This window comes from Diplotaxodon limnothrissa, linkage group LG16 (assembly GCF_057381915.1).
Source record: "Diplotaxodon limnothrissa isolate DT_005_m linkage group LG16, D_limnothrissa_male_GT1.1, whole genome shotgun sequence".
Classification (NCBI taxonomy): Eukaryota; Metazoa; Chordata; class Actinopteri; order Cichliformes; family Cichlidae; genus Diplotaxodon; species Diplotaxodon limnothrissa.
Genome location: NC_140611.1, coordinates 28745312 through 28766838, shown reverse-complemented (window position 1 = coordinate 28766838; position 21527 = coordinate 28745312). Strand labels below are relative to the sequence as shown.

Sequence of the window (21527 nt, the reverse complement as noted above, 5' to 3'; positions counted from 1 at the left end):
ACTACACTACTGGCTGAGTTTAATATTTCTGCTAACGGGTGGTATTGGATTAGTTCCAGCATCTCTGTGTGTTTATTTCTGCCCACCAATGCCAGGTCTGTGCCATGTCAGTGTCAATGCCAGATTGGAGACTAGGTGTCTCTGCCAATGCTGTTAATGGACACCATTAGGCTACTGTGGGCAGGTAAGCAGCACAATCCCTCGAGAATAGCCTAATTACTGAGAGTTGGCTGCGTCGTTCACCGCAGTAAGGAGATTCACACCTCCCCTCACCATATATAAAGAATAGTTGATGTACATTACAGTAGGAGGCAGTGTGAATGTATTCGGCTGACAACATTGCACTGTTCGGTTCAAGCCTTGTGTTCCCACCTTTATAAGAAAAGTGTGGCACCATGAAATTTCTTCTTTATTTGTGAGCCAGACAAAGGATACTTAGAAATGAAACACCTCTGGAGTTCAGCTGACAGTAGAGGAGTTAAAGGTGTGACCTGCCAATAGCACCTAAGCTCAAAAACCATAATAAAAAAAAGTGCCTTCATTTCTCTGATGCTTTTTCAAACATATTCACTCATTTAAAGATTTACAGTAAAAAATGTATTGTGAAATTTAGCTAGAAAGTAGTTTGAGTAGTGTGTGTGCGCTTGTAATTGATGGTGTGCATATATTTTAGTATATGCTGTATATACTGAGCAATGTATCTTGGGTGCTAATCCAGCCCATCTTCTCTCCCTTTCTATAGCTCTCTTCATAGAGTTGTCTTTCTGAGAAGGATCCACAAATGCTGCCTGGAGCTGCAGGCCCTCTGGGACTTCCTCTGGTTAGATATAAATAGATCATGAGCTGGCCAACTCATAAATATATGGAGCTTCACTAGAATGATGACATCTCTTGTCTGGCCTACAGCCTTTGCAGGCAACACAAATACCCCAAAATAGCAGCAGCCCAAACAACAGACCCAAAGGTGGTCTATTTAAGTGCTACTTTATGCCAATTAGATATGGAAGCAGTATGAGTGTTCTGGCAAAAGTGATGAAAAGCGGTCTGCAGTTGTGTGCAATACTGTCTCTTTAAAGTATAGAATGTAAAGACACAAAAGGAGGCGTCTTTAACCTCCTAGGACTTGGCGTCCACATATGTGGACATCACACTTTGGGTTATTTAGACCAAAATACTCAATTTTGCTCTACATGGGCCTGATATCCACTTACGAGGACATTATACTGCTACTGTTCTATCCAATTTTTAAACAAATATGTGGCTCTTATTTTTCTTAAAAGCAAAAATAAGGTAAAAAAAAAAAATCTGTTAATTCTTTGTTTTTACATTCATCGGGCCCCAATATGCCCAAATATCAAAGAGAAATTAAAAATGCATGCTGTGGAAGAGTTTGGGTCTTAGGAGGTTAAGTGCACTTTTGGTAGAATAGAGGGCCTACATTAGACTCTTCTGGATTACAGAGGTGTCTGTCCTGTGAAAATCTAAAAGAGTTGTATGAATTCAAAACACAGTGCAGGTCTTCAAACATACATCCTTTGGTTGATTTGGCACACTAGGGTATTGAATAAAGTGTGATATTTAAGTAAAGTGTGATAGGAGACATATGTTTTGTAGTAACACTGTTTCCTATTATAATGAAAGCATCATCGTTTCTTATTATTAAAGTAGTGACGTAGTCTACAGACTAAATTAGCTCAAAAAGGAAAATAGGCCTTGATTCCAAATATTAATAGAACCTTTCGCTTTGCAAGCTTCATAGAAACACATTCTCGTAAACCCAAAGCCTCATAAACAATAACAACTGATGAACAAACACTAGAAAATTGATTTGGATGATGATTTCAGTCAGGATTGCATATTGTCCTCTAGTAGTGTAAACAAAGTGCTGCACTTGAAAGACATGACGAGATGATATGCTTTGAAATAGAAAACTATCCATAACAAAGGCAACCTGATAGGCATGACAGACTTTTCGGTGCATTTTCACAAACAAGACCAAACATTCAACAACATAATAAATGTCAGCAAAGCAAATCTTTGAAATGTGTTTCATTGGATCTGATAATAGCTCTAAGTGTATTTAAATGAGAGATTAGCGAAGGGAATACGTGCCAGTATTCAACACAGGTTGGATGCTGAAGGATCCCTCTTGAGCATAATGTGGTTATAGACACGTGTAAAGCAATAATGTCATAACAAGTGATTCCCATCAGTTATTTAATGCAAAACACCTGCACTGCCATCTCTGATCAGAGTGTAGGTAGTACTGACCAAAGATTTAAAAAGAGCAGACCTTTATTAATAAATTAATCATTAATTACCCTTTATGCCATGAAAAGAAGATCAATCCAAGTTTTATCTGAAAAAACTCACACCCTGGCCCACTCCCCATCATTCCCAGGATCTGTTAAAAGCAGAATATCAGTTCAAAACCTAAAGATTTGTAGCATAAGAATCCCAAGTTATATGATAATAAAGGTCAGTGCATCATGCTGCAGTTAAATGGGCAAGTCAGTTTAACACTAAAACTAAGAATTCAGCATGATAAATTATATCCTCTTCAATCAAGTTTAAAAACATACAAAAATAAGTAAATACACAATAACAAAAAAAACCTAAAGTTAAGAACTGGAAATTCAAAAAGTCTGTGTTTTTAACACTGTTAAAAAAACACTGTTTTTAACAGTGTTCAACACTGTGTAGATGACATAAAACAAGCTTTCATCTACATTTCTTAACAACCTTCCACAATATGGGCTTCAGGTTTCAGCATCACGTTCTGGAAATACAAAATGACTGATTCTAGAAATAAGCCATTTTCATACATGGAATATTTAATCTTGCTGACTTCATCAATTTGCTATAAAGTGATAAAATTCCCTTCACTGAGACATAGGTAATTTTAGCATGGCATTCACGGCTACATTCAGATACACCCACAAAAGTGCCAAAGAGAGCAGAGCTATTTTGCAATTGTCATTTGAAAGAATAAAAAAAAAAAACCAAAGGGACAAAAACATACTTTTCAATGTATTCCATTTACACGTTTGAGTCTGTCTTGTATGTCTTTGCTGTTTCGCGCTGCAGTGTCTAAGAGAGCTGTAACCTGCTGCACTTGACAGAGATCTCTCGTCTGATTGGGAATTGAAGTGTCTAAATCTAACTGTGAAATTACAAATGATATAGGCTGGATAAAATCGTATGTACATCTTACTGCTGTTTGCATTCTCTGGTGAGCTGAGCCACTGACAAAGATGCATGAGAAGCGCTCACGGTCATCATCTTGTGCACACCTATTCATCAATGTGGCTGCACACAATCTTATGCTGTGTTAAAATGATATTATATGATATGCATATTAGGTCCAACCTAGCATGATTGCGTTTGCAGCTTTTAAAGAAAAGCGCCTACTTTGTTCCTGCAGCAGAACCCAGAAAACAGTTGTTCATTCATTCTGTACAGGGAAGGCCTAATGGCCACAACAGTCTGAGAAGCAACACTGCTTAAAATATTTTGGACTGAGGTGTTTTTTTCTTGCTCATTCGTGACTTTGAAGAGTCATTTTCATCAGGGGTATGAAATGAATCTTGTTCACCAGGTGGACAAAAATGTGTCATTCCGTGCATGTCAATGATAATTATGTGAATACAGGAATGCTTTTGAAGAGGTCAAGCCCTGGGAAAATTAACAGTCTCCAGCCTGGAGCCATTTCAGTCTAGGGAGGAGAAATTTGTGGAAAGACCTTTTATTATACATAGTAGCAATTGTGTTCCACTTAACAATGATGGTACCTGTATATTCACGATAAATTAAGAAAAATCCTGGGAAATCTCTCTAACGGTCATTATATTTTGACTGATTGATGAAGACTGCATATACTGAAACTAATATCAAAATACACAATATTGCCCCTGCTTATCATATGTGCAAAAACACACACACCAGCCTGTTAGTTAAAGGTGCAGAGTTATGTTTTTTTGGGTGCTGGCTGATTGATTTTCTTGACAAAACACTGCTGATAAATATCTCCTTATTCTGATAATGGTGATAAAGGTGCTCCGCAGGAAGCAGCATTGAGAGCAAAAGCTTTAATCAGACATCACCACAAATCAGTGCAAAGACTTGAATCATAATTTTCAAGTTTGTTTTTGTTTTTTTTGCTAGATCTTTTTGAGTATTGCAATGAATAACCATTAGAGTCTAAGCCAAGAGTTTTACACCATGCTTTGCTGAGCACTTTGTGTTTGTGTGAGATGCATTTAACCAGCTTAAAAAGACATTTGCATGTGGTCCTTTCATATTACAAGAAAGGATTGCTTTCCTGATTTTCATGCCTGAGATTTTTTGGAAAGAACCAAAAACAATCTGAACAATTTCACAAATGTGGAACAAAGACATCGTCATCTAATTTAGCTAGTATAAACTGATTTTCGGCTAAAGCAAAATGTTACAAGAGCTCAAGAAAGTGGTTAGTAAATAAGATTCGTAAAAGTTCAGTATAATAAATATTTCTTCTGATGAACTGACAAGGCAGGGAACGGTGGGAGAAAAACCAAAAATAGTATTATGGGCAGAGATTTATTGATGGGGAAAAAGTGCTACTTGGCAGTGAGTGAGTAGGGATTTGTTAGTAACTCTCTGCAGTCCTAGTTGGATTCATGTAAGGAATACGATAGGTTGCTGTGAACAGAGGCAGAGCAAAAAGTGGCTGTTTTTATCGTTTTTCTAACAGATGAAGTCTGACCATTTTTTTCTATGAAATTCCAAATCTTTGTAGTTCTGTTTGTTGGTGTTCAAAAGCACGATCTACACTAACCCCCCCATGTAATTCGGTTGGATTTTGTCTCCTGCCAACAGAAAGGAAAAAACAAATAACAAAAAATTTGTTCATTTTTTTCCTTCGTTGTTATGCAGTGACTAGATTTTAGAACTGAATGTGAAAGTTGCTTATCCAGTAATGGTTACCACATTGATTCATACTCTGTTCAGAAAGAACGCATAGCCCACACTCTATCATCCAAAAGCAGGTGAAATCACAGAGACACCATAGGTAGTCTTAATTTGACAAATACAGAAGCAATTATTTGAGAAACCCTTTGGCGTCTTACGAGACACTTTTCTTTGTCATCAGAGTTTCAGTTTTCCCATGCTGAGCTGCACCGCTCTGTGGCAGACAACGACTGCAATTGTGCCACCGAGGTCCCAGACCAGTCAATATGAGAGACTAAAGTACAGTGGAAGGCAGACATCAGTTCAATCATTCAATCTGTGGCAGAGAAAAACACACAGCGAGGCTGTTATGTAGCAGCTGTCTAGGAGAACAGGGAGTAGCATCGCTCTTATTGAACAGAGAGAACAATAAAATATAACCTGGGGGGCAGATCCCGCTGTATTTCGTGCCCAATCAATAAGACTATTTTAAACCTCACGGATGCAGTAGTTGTGTGTGCAGGTGCACGTGGAGCCATCGAGGAACGCACGCACACAGACACACAAGCATTTGACCACACTCTAACACAAGCATCTGTGTGAGTGTGGTCACTTATCACAAAGAAAGACAGGTGGGCAGAAAACTTATGCAAGAGCAAAAGAAGCATGCATGCAGGTGTGTTTGCCTGACGTAATTTCTCTTACATACACACGCGCTTACATTCAGCACTACATCTATATCCAAGTGCATTTACATATGCACTCTTTGACAGCTCAGACTCGAAACGTTTCTAAAATCTACTGCAACACTCACCGCGCAAAAACTGACATGCACATACTCTACCAGACGCACACACGTTCTCCCACCTAATGATTAAATCCTTCTGCCGCTGTGTCTGTGCCGGTGTGTTTGCACGTGTACGTGTAATGTATAATGTGTAATTACAGCAGACCGACATATCATTTCAGCAGCGGAATTTTATCATTTTTAAAATTTTGTCAGGTTCAGAAAAAAGCTCAACCCAGGAAATCCTTCGAACTCTAACAGCAACATAATAAACTTAAAGTCACAATCTGGATTATGCCACAGCTCTTGTCTGTGTAGAAGAACTGAAAAATAATAAAGATAGAAATGCGTAATCCGTGAAAACAAACGTAGAATGTGCATTTTATATTAGATATCTAAGTTTCTTTTTTTCTCCCCCCCCCCTTTATTCCTTTCTTTTCGCCGTTTCCGGTGTCTTTTTTAAAGTAATATCGCTATGAAACTTCTCATTCTTAACTCACACGAATGGCTTTTTGCGGGACTTATGAGTTATGATTTGCTCGAACTAAGGATACCTGTCTAGTGGCTGAACTCGATTGTCCCATCGGGCTAATTTGCTGCCCTACAGTAGTGTAACGGCAATATGCGTCCGAAGACAGTAAGTGTGGTGAAAATTTTTAAAACCAGTGGGAAAGAACTGAAAGATGATACAACTGTTGGAATTTACGCGACACAAAGTCGGGAATGTTAGGAGCGAAGCGCATCGCCCTGTGGATGTGTCTTACCTTGGTTGCAGTTACAGAAACGAGTGAGGGCAGTTCCAAGAAAGAGTGAAACGAAGAAAAATCTGTTTCCAAAACTCATGTCTGCAACATCTATCACCGGCTATGTCTGGATATTTTTAGCCGAGAGGTAGCTGTAGCCAGATAAAAACACGTCACTGGAAGGTCCAGAAACACCGATCCGCTGCTCCTGGTCTTTACATTTGATCCCGATGGTAGAGAGCTGCCGGGTGACACAGCCGGAGATGGTCCATTCTTTACCTTGTGGCAGTAGCAGCTATGGCGCGGAACGGAGAGGTTTTGAATAAACTCAGCAAAATATCTAAAGTGAAATCAAATTTTCACACAAGGTGAGAAACACTTCCCACCTAACTACTTTGGAGATTTCCCATGCGCTTCATTCGCGGTTGATGCATTTATATTAACAAAAAAATCTCAAGTACAGATTAAAACGCAATGTGGTGCCTTTCTGTAGCGCACGGAGTCGTGACAGACTTTCACTCCTGCTTTTGGTACGGCAGTGTGCCGAGGGTTGCCAGCTCCAACTCGATCCGCTGCAGCAGCAAGATGGGAACGTTGAATAGAGAAATGATTTGGATGCAGCGGTAGAGCAGCTGAAGCGGGGGCTACAAGGAGACTGAGCGCATCTGTGCAGGATGCTCGGCACTAGAGGGGGTTAGCTGGCAAGGCAATGGCGTGTGTGTGCGCGCGCTTGTGTGTCGACTCGTTTCAGTGCGGGCTTCCCAAAATTATTAGAATTATAGAACTTGAAATTACTAAACTATACTTTTGAACCTGCATGATGTGATTTTTGACCTAACAGCTGACACCTGGGTCAATTATATGAGTATCAGTTATTATGTAATATAAGGTTACCACGGCTCTAAAAGTCCTTGAACATGTACAACTTGTGGGAAACACTTTGAATGGACAATAAAACAACGAGTTAAATCCCATAAAAGTGAATAAATTAATTCAGCTTTGCTTTGATTTTTATAATTAAATGTCAGTGTATCTGTTCTCTGATATTCATATTCAGCTGACTGGTGTATTTTGCTCTTACATCCTTTGTCTTTGTTTTATATAATGAATTTGACACTATTTTATAAAGAAACACATTTATTCATAAAAATAATAGTAACAACAACAATAAAAATCTCTATAGTCTACTGCAAACTTTTAAGACTTTTAGTATAAGTGAAATATAGTTTTTTCAGTAGGTCTTCTGTTCAAATTCCATTAAATCAAGGAATGTGCAAGAAAAAATATATAGATGGTAGCTTTCATCCTAGCAGCATGCAGTGTCAGCCTGTGTTCAGTATGTCACTACAGCACTCTTTATCCCACAGGAAGTTAAGTTTTATCCATTTCAAGTGAAACAGTGAGCTGCTGTGCTTGCCAAGCCGCCAATGTCAGCCAAGATTAGGGAAGGTCTTCCTCTCATCTTCATGGACGTCTCATCGAGTGAGTAAGCAAACCCTCCCCAACCTGACCCGGTTAAACAAAGGAATGCTGGCTGCTGTGATGAGACCCAGTCAATCAGGACACGAGAACAGCTTCCTGTCAGCACAGAGGAGGTAAATACATCAACATCACAATCCGTCACCACCACTTAGCTCCCAGCCAATCATTAAACAACATAGAGAAGCTGCCAACTGACTACTGACTTTGTGCAATGCAACATGCAAACAGATTTAAGGACGGAGGGCTGTAGAGTAGAATATATTGACCACTGTAGCCTTTTTGTGTACTGTAGCCTTTCCAGGAATGGATCAAGCAATTAATGCCATATTGCAGATGTATTGCAACTATAAAATGATGGACTCATGTTGTGGGGGGAAAAAAATCATAGCCATAGAAATTGTAGATTGGAGGTATCAGTATATGTAATGTATGACTGTTAATAATTGGAACACAGAAACAAATATTCCACCACACTAAAACCAGCCATTTAACCTCCTAGGACCTGGTGTCCACATATTCGGACATCACATTTTGGGTTGTCTAGACCAAAATACTAAATTTTGCTTTACAAGGGCCTGATATCCACTTATGAGGACATTATATTGCCACTGTTCTATCAAAATTTAAAATGAATGTCCTCTTATGTGGATCTCATTTTTTCTCAGAATCAAAAATCAGGTAAAAAAAAAAAAAAAAAAAAAATCAGGTAATTCTTTGTTTTCACATTCACCAGGTCCCAATCAGCCCAAATAGCAAAGACAATTTAAAAATGCATGCCACGAAGGAGTTAGGGTCTTAGAAGGTTAAATCAAATATTCAACAACATTTAATCCCAAGAGCATTTTATAAATTGCTTAACATTTTCCTGAAATATTTTGTTTGTTTGTTTGGTTTTGCTTTTCCTTTCTTTTTTTCTGTTTTTTTTTTTTTTTTTTTTTTTTTTGGGGGGGGGGGGGGGGTATTTTTAGCTTGTGATGTGGAAATATCATGTACATCAAATTCTTTTTTAAAAGTAACCTGAGCTACTAAACTATTTACAACTGCTGCTCTCCTTATGTTGTTACTACTAACACTGCTTGAATAGAAAATGAGAAAAAATATTGCTAATGACTTCACTTACCTCTTATTCCCAAACAGAGCTAAACTAGGGATAACACAGAATGATGAAAGGGGGAAACTGTTCAGAAAAGATCCTCTACTGCCACCCCTTGCCCCCACCCCTCACAATGATTTGGTTTCCTTTGCTGTAATAATGGTCAATGAGGTGTGACTGTAGTGTATTGGGGGCCTAACTGTGAGCTATGATTCCCCCTGTCTGGAGAGAACAAGCTATGTCCATCTGTACTCATCACGAGCATGGACTTGGAACGAGACCACATCAGCACAACTGACAGAGACAATGAGACTTTATAACATTAATGTCCACTCTATTGTGTTCACAATGAAGTGCCAGGCTATACCAAACTACTCTGTGGACTTATTCCAAACTATTTAAAACCTATCCTACAAGGAAAGTTCCATTTCAAATCCATTGTGTACAGTTAAGAGCAACAATCTACCTCACTTTGTTTAAGAACATTTTATTTTAAAAAACAAGCAAACAACAAACAACCGAAAAAAAATTTACAAAACGAATGCACCCCCCCACCCCCCAAAAAGAAAGAAAAAACCAAACAAACTCTGAACTTCTGTTAGAGCCACCACTTCTCTATGGCTCACAAAAGGTCCCCAATCTATGGCAGCCCTGAGAGGCCAAATGGACTGCAACTTAAGAAAACACCAGCAATAAGAAAAAGGCTGCAAAAGCAAACAAAACACAGCGGCAATAGGAGAAAGAAAACAGAAATAGGACAAACAACAGAAATAGGAAAAAACAGATTTCCAAAAGCACAAGATAAGTGTTTGTGGGCAGACAATAACCCAACAGACCAGTTGCATGAACCAAAACATGCTAGGTAAGTGTGTTTTCATCTCATGATTCATATAATACTGATGATGGATTTTTAGGCTAATAGTTAGGCCTCCACTTCTTTTAAGTGTCTCCAAGCGCAATTATTAGCATATTTTGGTTCTGGATTTAACTCAAACCTTAGGCTTTCAATGCCTTGTGCTTTTTATTTTTCATACTAAAATTATATTTATACTTATTAAGGTCATTCTTGGTTAAAAAAAAATCATGCTGTTGGGGGAGGGGAATAATCTTATATAAATCGGAATTTAAAAAATTAAAGCTGGAAGTTTACAAAAATGTCCTCCTACAGATTTACTAGAAAAAATGAGTAATTTCTTTTTTAAAATAATTTGCAGTAATATTTAATAATAAGAAAATACTTGCTATTTTATTCCAGACTTACCATATTATATATCTAACATATCTTAAGCATCCTTGTGATCTAAAAAGACTTCAGAAGTCTATTGGTTCTAGCAAATTGAATTTACAAAGACATTTTTTTAAAGTTTGACCCAATTCAGTGCTGTAGTTCAATAAATAAACAATAAATAAATGCTAGACAAGATGTTTATCATCCATTTCAAACTAAATAAAGACAGTAATCTAGTCAAGGTCATCCTACTGAAAGCTTTGACTCTGTGGAGTCCAAGGACCAGTTAAAAACTGTTGTTCTGGGTTGGGACAATAAGGCTTAACCCCCCAAATCTCTGTCTTAATTACCCACTGTTCTGATGTAACAGTTAGAGACACAATACACCATCTAGTCAGTTTGTTGATTAGATATGTGATTTATACCGAGTTCACTCAGCAATGTTGTAATGACTTTTGGGTGCATTTTTTCCCATGGTATGAGCAAATTTGCTTCTCATCCTCAATAAATTTATGAGGCTCAAAGGATTTACCCTGCAACGGTAAGCCCATTTTCCTATTCTTTATTATTGCATTGGCACTGAGGGAACACTCGATAATATGTGAAGCTTCATTTTGTTGCCCAGGGCAAGGCTGACATTGAATATTATCAAATAGCGTTGCACAAAATAGTGACAGAAGAAAAACAATTGCTCAAAACCAAACTGTGATTACACCCAGATTCTAAATTGCCTCCAACAATTTACAGTCTGTGTTGTCTTCCAATTTATTTTTCACAATCAAGTTCAGCTTTTGATTTTCATGATGTGTGTGTACAGAGTTTGCCTGACCTGTAAACAAAGGCTGCCGGAGGGCCTTGAACCTATACATATGCAGATATTGATCTACATAGGGATGTGCACTGCTGCAACATGTCAGTGAACCTCTTGCCTGCTGGGCAAAGCAAGGAGTTCAAATTTTGTTTCTGCAAGGACATTTTGAAGAAGGAAAAGATTCATCACTAGTATTAACTATCTGGTTATGGAAACAAACCGTAAAAGCAAAAACCGACATAGCAACACCTTTGATATGGCAAACATTTTAGCATGAAATAGCTTATTACCACTCACTCAGCAATCTCATGATTGGTTTGCAGCCACCTGATAAATATCCGGTATTTACTCTCTCTGTTCTTGTTTTCCATCTTCAGCGTTTCCTGGGGAAAATTTCTGACACTTTAGCAGATAAGTGCTAGTTACTAGCTTTGTTCTGCTGTTGTACTGCACTTTTAGTGCAAAATGTTTGTTAATGCATTTTCTTGAAAACAATTGCCCATTTTGGAAAAAAAACATATCAGAGAGTGATCTGAAAAGAGGCAAGGGATGGGTATCTATCTATCTATCTATCTATCTATCTATCTATCTATCTATCTATCTATCTATCTATCTATCTATCTATCTATCTATCTATCTATCTATCTATCTATCTATCTATCTATCTATCTATCTATCTATCTATCTATCTATCTATCACAGGGCCAATGGAACAGTGTGTTATTGCATAACCAGAATTTCATTTAAATTAAACTAAATATGTGGACAGGTTATTTGGCTATATGTATTTTTGTGTATATTTTAAGCATATTTTTAAAGGTTTTGTGTTTTCATTGGCTGTTGGGTATGTGGTCATCAAAAAAGAATGAAGCAGAAGAGCCAAAAAGACAATCGTTTTAACAGTTACTTGAAGTGCCTATCTTACTACACACAGGCATGCACACACTTACACACACTTGTGCTACACCATCGAGGTTGCCCACCTCCCTGGCTGCCTAATGGGCCATAGGCTCTAATCTGGATGGCCACGGTGCTCAGGAGAATGAGCAGAGCAAATACAGAGCAGCTCATCAGCCCAGAGAGCCCGTGTGTCGGTAACCCCAGCTGTTAAAGACACATCCGCCCATCGTTCAGAGATGAGAGGAGGAAATGGGGAGACTTCACAAGCTGGGGTAATTTCCAGGGACTGACAGCAGATCCTCATAAACCCCTTTCCCCTCTTTATACCACGTCGTATTTCCCCTTTACTGAAATATTGGCATAGAGTAGAATTACCCCATATGTATCCTATGAAACCATTAAGAAAAATGCTGTTGTTCATTAATGTGTACCTGATCATTTCATATAATGATAATTTGATAGAAAGGAAGACACTTTTAATGTGATCCTCTAGTCGTATGTCTTCAGGTGAAAGGCATTGAAGAATGTCTGAATAGTTCATTGCACACTGAATATCTGCATATTTTCACATAATTCCTGCACATTCTTTTTCTCACTGAAGGTGAGAAAAGGATTTAAGTTTAAATCTTTAAGTTTAAAAAGGTGTCAGGGATAAAAATCGTCTCTGTCTTCCACCGTTCACTAGAGACTGAATATAATTTCTTAACTCAGCTATTCAACAGCAAGTCACTTGTCTAGCTTATTAGCCAAGAAAGCAAGGTGCTGCATTCAACCAGTCATGTTCAGAGCACAAATACAAAATGAATTCCAAATGGAAATGACAGTGTTGATAATAATCATAATCACAGTAAACATCATAACAAGTATCACCCACTACACCTCTGTGTGGATAAGTGTTTTCATTACATTTCAGACAGGTTCTGTAATTACAGGCAGCAGTGATGCAAGGTGGCATTCAGTGACTTGCCAGCTCCTGAAACCTGAACACCACCCCATCCTCAACCTCAGAATTTCCATTAGTAATTGACAAACAAATGGATTAATGGTGTATAAAATGACCCATCCATCATAGGGACTAAATGGGGGTGAGGGTGCACCCTTCTGTCAGACATGCCTTTTTAGAGTCTGGCACTTATGACCTCTGTGTAGCTGACTATAGCAGCCACTGCTATTATTTCACCTGTGAGCTGAAATACTTCTTTTAAAGTATTTCAGCTCACATTTCTCTACTGTTATAATATGTGAGCTAACTTCATCTTTATTAAAAATGATACTTTTGTGAAATGAAGATAGAGATCATCGTTGTCCTCCATCACACTAGCAAAAACATACTGGAACTGATTTTAGATAAGGGACAAGTTTACAAGTTATTGCCATTTTTAAACCACTGATCTTTTCTTTCTTAAAAACGGGCTTCTAAAATAATTTGGTGCTATATGTACGTTGTGTGATGTTGAATCCATAATGAGTTTCCAGTTATTGTAATAGAGAGGGTTTTCTATTGTGTGTGTTTTATTTGTCACATGAAACAAGAAAAACACAGCTCACAATATGTTTTTTTTTTTTTTAATTAGTTATTTACAGCCTTGAATTGACTGTCAGTTTCCCTGGGAGCTTATTTCCTTTTGAACCTCTTTTTTTTTCTATCCACAGTTAGTTCACAGTCATTTAACACATGCAGGGAACAATCATTTTTATGTTAAAACAACAAAAATAATGGTTAATTATTGTTATTATTGTCATAATATTAACGCATTTTAAGTTCTGTAGAAATAACCGCCACATGAAACGATCAATCATACGCTCCCTGCAGTAAACGAGACACAATCTAGTTTCTTTCGACTACAAAGCCATCACTTTCTATTTGTCAATTTGGGTCTCTAACCTACAAGTTATATAGATATAGTTAAATGTTTAAATAATTACTTTAATGGAGAGAAAAATAAAAAAAGACAGAGAAGCCCTTTAACCACAGGTCCTCACAGAGCTGTCTGGATGAGGTCATCATACCAAATAAGCACAATTATTTATACAACTGAACAATTATTCCCAATGGACCAGCATCTAGATAGATCATGCACACACATATTATAGTATGAGTGAATATTTTCAACAAATATATGGTAATAATTGTTCAGTCCATTCACCCATGAGACCCAGATTACGGGCCTTGCATTCAGCTGAATCACTGACAACACTACTCATGTCCTGGATGTATATTCATCCTGCTTTCTTCTCCTGTTTCTCTTTAGAGCAGCACTTTTTTTGCTTTGGCTTGCTAAACATAATTTGTAATGCTACTGTCCCAATAAACTATTCTATAAGAGACTTGCTGACATCAACAGGTTCATGTACATTTTCCACAAGGCCAGAAAGTACCAGTGATGTATTTCCAAGCACATCCCCTGTAAACAAAACTTTTAGGAAAAGGCACTGTTTTTAAATAATGGAGTGTAAAATTATAGTTCAGGAGAAAAAAGAAAAACATATCCTGGATATAAAGACTGGGTTTAGGTCAATCTTATAATCTCACCAACTTTAATAAAGTTAAGTTATATACATTCTGTGCAATGTGGAAGGTGAGGCCACAAAACTCTGCCCAGTCTGGGCATGGGGGGAACCACACCAGCTGCCGATACCTGTACATCAGCACTGCTACAGTGAGCTGATGGATTCTCTGAGAATTTCATGTCCCTTTAAGATACCTGTCCATCTTCCTGCTTCTTTTTTTTAAAAGCAAAATTCTAATAACCCGAGGGATTAGAGAGACCTCTCCTATTCAGTTAAATCAATGTTTTGAGTGAGATAAACAATGACAAGGCAAAGTCTGCAGTCAATCCTGGACAGGTGCAAGCTTGTGTGTAGTCCAAGCACTTCTAACACTTGCACAATCATTGTGAAAAGCATATTCACTAACATTTAAGTGCTGCAGCCTTCTGCCTGACTATACATTCATTATTTGACAGTTACAGGGATAGGCCGTAGCATAATCATAGTAGCACAGTATAATAATAATAGGAAGTGAATTTCTAAATTGAAATAACAAAAACACATTTGAGGAAAAGACCGTTATAGCTGTAGCAGTTGTTTGTGACTGTCTAGCTTCCGTTTTAACTAAATCTAACTTTAAATGATTGCCTTCTTTTATAAAGCCATTATTGAGATACAGAAAAAAGAAATGGTTTAAGAGTGATGTCACAATGATGTAGGTTTTTTGAAGTACTGTCTCATTAGGCAAATGTTTTATACATGAGAAAAACAAAAGCGCTTGCAAGTATCAGCATCAGACCACAAAAAGTTTTAAATGCGCCTCACAGCAGGGGACCACAAATTGCAAGCGGTGGAAGGATACCTGACTGACCTTTGATTCCGCAGTGATTTTGATGAGATAATGTTACGCCATAAAATCTTTAGGAGGTATAACTCAAAGGAATGAAAGGAAACTTTCAATAAACTGTTCACTTCATCTTTTCAATGGAAAGTATAAAAAAACAAATCTATGCAGCAGCGTGAGGAATATCACCTATATGTTTTTTTTCTCTTTTTCATGAGCATAGAAGTAAACAGAAGTAGCATCCACAAAAGCAAAGGGAAAAAAAGTGACAGGCCCACTCTGCCAAGCTACTTTTTAAACTTATAAATAGAGCATTTACACTTCAAATGCGTAGTGCCATTCCACTAAAAACAGCATTTCCATCAAGAGATCACAACAAAGAAAGCTTTCGATTAGATATAAGTTGCACTGAGGCAAAAATAAAAGATCATTTATCAAATATTATGTACATTTACCGGAAAAAATATAATAATAAGAATTGAAAATGATTGAAAATCCTAATATTAAAGCTCATCAACTGAAAATGATTGAAAATCCCAATATTAAAACTCATCAACTGCAGCTGACTTCTTCAAAGTTCAGTACTGAGAGTCATGAATATGATTTAATGGTAATGGCAATATATAATGTCCTAAAAAAAAAGGCAAATATATGCAGAAGTTATAATCATTTTCAAGCAGATTTTTTTTAAATTTTTTTACTGTCACTCTTTGAGTGACGAAAGTAATACTTTTCTTCCTACATTGTTTGATTAGCTGACAGAAGAGAGCACAGCCGTACATGTATGAAAAGCCTTTTTTTTTGTGGTCTAAATAAACAGAAAAATAAATATCAAAAAACTTAAAACAAGGCTAAATAGTCTCCATGAGGTCTGCAAAAAATTTGTGGGCTTCACCGAGTCCCCCACGTGGTGAGATATGATGCAGCCAGTCTTTCCCCAATCAGTGTCTCTCTTTAATATAATAATATTTTGACAGATCTGGCAGAACGATAACATACGGGGACCAACATTGCATATTTAATCTGTCGTTAGTTTTAGTCATTACCACAGATTTGTCCATTTCACAGTTTCTTTTTCCCAGTCCTCCTCCTTCTTACTGACTGAGCTAGAAAGAGAATAATTAGCTTGAGCTATTTTCTTCATGTTAGCAGTATTGCAGCTGACACGGTAATTGCAGCCTTTCAGAGAAGGGGAAAGTGTACAGAGAGGAGTGCAGCTACTCAGAAAACTACTGCTTTATTTAAGACCTCTTCACTTGCCTCAAGTTAGGCTCTCTGCCAGCAGCTGCCATGCTATCATCATGCTCACACATCTGTGCACATACAGTCATGCATGGCGAAACACACAGATTCATGCACATGCAACAAAATAATAGTTCCAATCAAACATTTTCTTTCATTTCAAAGTTAATTTGGTTGTTTTTGTTTGAAGATAATTCCACTAGATAATACAGCATCAGCTATATTTAATATGCTGTATATTCCATCCCCGTTTTAACCTAGTAAAGCACTCAAGTTCTGGAATAGATTACAGATAGTGTAGGGACAGTTGCTGAGCCTAAGGCATATAACTATAATTAGTGTCATAATAGATAACCACATTCATACTCTTCATTTCTCCACACCCTACGGCTGTGTTGATGAAGCTGTTATCACGTCAATTAGATCAGTGATAACACACAGCAGTCTTTTTGAACTACTATTCTGCATTCTGGGCAACAGTTTTATGAGGAAATTGTTGGTAGTTTTTGCACAGATTTCTTACTGGTGAAGTGCCAGTTAGCTATCAATCTGGAAATAAAATAGCCTTTTTGTATCTAATCCAGGATATGCAAATCTAGGTAGAAGAAGGATATTGTCAAAGTCGCTGTACCATTTGTGCAGCAGTCTGCCTTGGTCTGACATTTCTGTCAAACAGTCAGACACAGTCGCTCAGTCCAATCTTTGTAGTCATCAGTAAGAGGAGTGCTCCAAAGTAATGGGTTTGATTTGTTCCAGAGCAGCAGGCTTTCTCTACCAATACACAGTTTGCGGGAGGGGAACAGTATGCATGGCTTCTTAAGAATGACAAATATGCAAACTTGACCTTTTCTTCTGACAAAATTGATTAATTGGAGTTCTGGAGTATGCAAAAAGAATCATGGATTTGTAAAAGCCGGCATTTTGTTTAAAAGAAATGCAACAACTTCCAAATAATAATAAGCACAGTGTAGAAAATGTCCCACATTTCAGTTGGGTATGTTATTTACTTAAATATGCTGCACAGAAACGACCCAAGAAGACAATTAATAACTGTTCAAAAATAAATCATTCTCATAGAATAATTCACTGACAGGCATTAATCACTTAGGACTATTGTGTACTTTTAGACTTTGAACCAGAACATTTTATTTCAAGACATGGGCTTGTTTTAGGCCCTTGAGAAGTTTTTTTCCATGATTGATGGTATTATAAGGATTTTTACCATTATTTTTTTTTATTTTTTTTTATCGAGTCACAAAGAGTTTGCTTTTAAAGATCAGAGGCTGGTAAATATATGGTAAGAGAAATAATTTTTAATATGAAAGTCTTTCTTATTTTGACCCATGGAGTTGAGCACTCCATGTGTATTGTTTTTATCAATGGTAGTTGCAGCTCTGTGGTCCTGAAAATTTAAGCATAAAAGTAATATAATAACGAATGTAAAAAAAAAAAAAAAAAAAATAGTAAAAGAACTTTCCACAAGCAGATTAAAAACTGTTGAACTGGCTCATCAGTTTACAGGGAGTGCAGAATTATTAAGCAAGTTGTATTTTTGAGGAATAATTTTATTATTGAACAACAACCATGTTCTCAATGAACCCAAAAAACTCATTAATATCAAAGCTGAATGTTTTTGGAAGTAGTTTTTAGTTTGTTTTTAGTTTTAGCTATTTTAGGGGGATATCTGTGTGTGGAGGTGACTATTACTGTGCATAATTATTAGGCAACTTAACAAAAAACAAATATATACCCATTTCAATTATTTATTTTCACCAGTGAAACCAATATAACATTTCCACATTCACAAATATACATTTCTGACATTCAAAAACAAAACAAAAACAAATCAGCGATGTCCACATTTTAACATTCATGTGGACAACCCTCAGGACAAAGGGACTAAAGACCTGAGTAACACTCTGGGCAACTTTGGGCTGACTCAGCATGTAACAGAGGCCACACATAATAGAGGACACACTCTTGACCTACTGATCTCCAAAGGCCTGAGCATTTCAAAGGTTACTGTGTCTGATGTGGGCCTGTCTGATCATTACTGTGTTTTCTTTGAAAGTAAAATCTCAGCCCACACAAATATATCAACAACAGTGATCACAAAACGGTGTATAACTGAACACAGTAGTGAGATCTTTAACCAGGTCTTCCCATTAACACCTGACCTGTCCAGAGGGTCAGTCAATGAGCTCGTCAATAGCTTCAATGCTAACATGTTAAATGTAATGGACACTATTGCTCCCATTAAGGTGAAGGTTATCTCTGGAAGGAAAAAGTCTCCATGGAGAAACTCCACACTGGTGAAAAATGAAAAAAGAGAGTGTAGGAAAGCTGAACGCAGATGGAGAAAAACAAACCTCCAGGTTCATTATGACATTTATAAAGAGAAACTTCACAATTATAATTTACAACTGAGGAATGCAAGGAGGTCCTACTTCTCTGACATCATCACTAAAAACAGCCATAATGCTCGGGTCTTATTTTCTACAGTTGACAGGCTAACAAACCCCCCTGTGCCAGTGGCAGCTGAACTTCATTCGACCATGGCCTGCAATGACTTTGCCAAATTCTTCACTGAAAAAATCCAAAAAATTAGACAAGCAATTGGTACATCAACAGCAGATCCAGGATATGTACTGTGTCCACCGAAAAACTGCTTAAACACCATGAAACAGTTTCAACCTATTAACAGCAAAGACCTGGAGGACATCTTAGGTCAACTGAACTCCTCCTCCTGCTGTTTAGATGTCCTGCCAACAAGTTTTTTCAAAAAGGTCTCAAAGACTTTAGAGTCAGACCTGTTACAGATCGTCAACTTTTCTTTATTATCAGGTGTGTTTCCAGAATCACTAAAAACTGCTGTAATCAAACCTATACTGAAAAAGGACAATCTTGACAAGACACAAATGAACAACTACAGGCCGATCTCAAATCTCCCGTTTTTAAGTAAGATCATTGAAAAAGCAGTTTCTCAACAGCTCAGTTACTTCTTAAAACAGAATAATTGCTACGATGCCTTCCAGTCAGGTTTTAGACAAAACCACAGCACTGAAACCGCTCTGACCAAAGTGTTTAATGACATATAAGATAAGATAAGATAAGATAAGATAGAACTTTATTAATCCCTCGGGTGGGTTCCTCTGGGAAATTCGATTTCCAAAAAAGCACAGCACCGACAGAAGTTACAGAGTTATACACACACACATATATATAAATACAGAGACAATATAAATAAAATATACGAAGGGGATAAATAGAATAAATAGGAATAAAAATAAAAATACAAGTGAATTGCACATTTCAAGTATTGAGTCTATTGCACCGTTGACTATTTACAAAAGTATTGCACAAAAGGTATTGCACAGTGAGGTGAAGAGGCACTACAGCTTAGTTGTTCCCCCCTCCTTTGTCCTCCTGTTTCCCCTCCCTCTCCCCTCCAGAGAGGAGTTAAACAGTCTGATGGCGTGTGGGACAAAGGAGTTTTTAAGTCTGTTAGTTCTTGTCTTTGGGAGAAGCAACCTGTCACTGAACAGACTCTTCTGGTTGTTAATGGCCGTGTGCAGAGGATGCCTGGCATTGTCCATAATGTCCATCAGTTTCTTTAATGTCCTTTTCTCTGCCACTGTCACCAGAGTGTCCAGCTTCATGCCGACCACAGAGCTAGCCCTCCTGATCAGTTTCTCCAGCCTGGATGAGTCCTTCTTTGCTGTGCTGCTCCCCCAGCACACCACAGCATAGAAAAGTACTCCAGCAACCACTGACTGGTAAAACATCCTCAGGAGCTTCCTGCAGATGTTAAAAGACCTCAGCCTCCTGAGGAAGTACAGTCGGCTTTGGGCTTTTTTATACAGGTGCTCTGTGTTGCATGACCAGTCCAGTTTATTGTCTACCCACAGCCCGAGGTACTTGTACTTGTTGACCACCTCCACCTCCTCCCCCTCTATCTGAACCGGCAGTGGACCTGCTCTAGACCTCCCGAAGTCCACAACCAGTTCCTTAGTCTTTGAGGTGTTGAGTTGCAGGTGGTTTGTGTGACTCCATGCGACAAAGTTCCTCACCAGACTTCTGTACTCCTCTTCCTGATCATCCCAGATACACCCCATGATGGCTGTGTCGTCTGCAAACTTCTGAATGTGGCATAATTCAATATGTCTGAATACAGACAGTGGAAAAATGTCAGTCCTAGTTTTACTGGATCTCAGTGCAGCATTTGATACAGTTGACCACAACATATTACTCAAACGACTGGAGAACTGGACAGGTCTTTCAGGAACTGTACTAAACTGGTTCAAAACATACGTAGAAAACAGGAAATACTTTGTATCAATAGGTAACTTCACATCTGAGCAGACAAGTATCACATGTGGAGTTCCCCAAGGTTCCATCTTGGGACCCCTTCTGTTTAACATCTACATGCTCCCACTGGCACAGATTATAAACAACAACAAAATAAACTATCACAGCTATGCAGATGACACACAAATATATATCACAATGTCACCAGGAGACCGAGGCCCTGTACAGGCTCTTGGTAAATGCATTGAGGAAATCAATGACTGGTTGTGCCACAATTTTCTCCAGCTAAACAAAAACAAAACTGAGGTAATAGTCTTTGGCGCCAAAGAAAAACGATTACAGGTCACCAGAGAACTTCAATCTATACATCTAAAAACCACAAACCAGGCGAGAAATTTGGGTGTAGTGATGGATGCAGACCTAAACTTAGAAAAACACATTAAGACAATAACAAAGTCAGCTTACTATCACCTCAAGAATATATCAAGGATAAAAGATCTGATGTCTCAACAGGACCTGGAAAAACTAGTCCATGCATTCATCTTTAGTAGGCTTGATTACTGTAACAGCATCTTTACAGGTCTACCTAAAAAATCAGTCAGACAACTACAGCTCATTCAGAACTCTGCTGCTCGAGTCCTCACTAAGACCAAAAAAGTGGACCACATCA

At 37.8% G+C, this 21527-nt stretch overlaps 1 protein-coding gene across 1 annotated transcript in view; it reads right to left on the bottom strand.

Moving 5' to 3' along the window:
- Positions 1–6559, bottom strand: part of LOC146616384 (ephrin type-A receptor 6-like) — a 196143-nt gene extending 189584 nt beyond the window's left edge. The window contains exon 1 of the mRNA XM_085374051.1: positions 6481–6559. Coding sequence (XP_085230177.1) covers positions 6481–6559 — 79 coding nt within the window. The remainder of the gene's footprint in view (positions 1–6480) is intronic.
- Positions 6560–21527: the final 14968 nt, after the last annotated feature.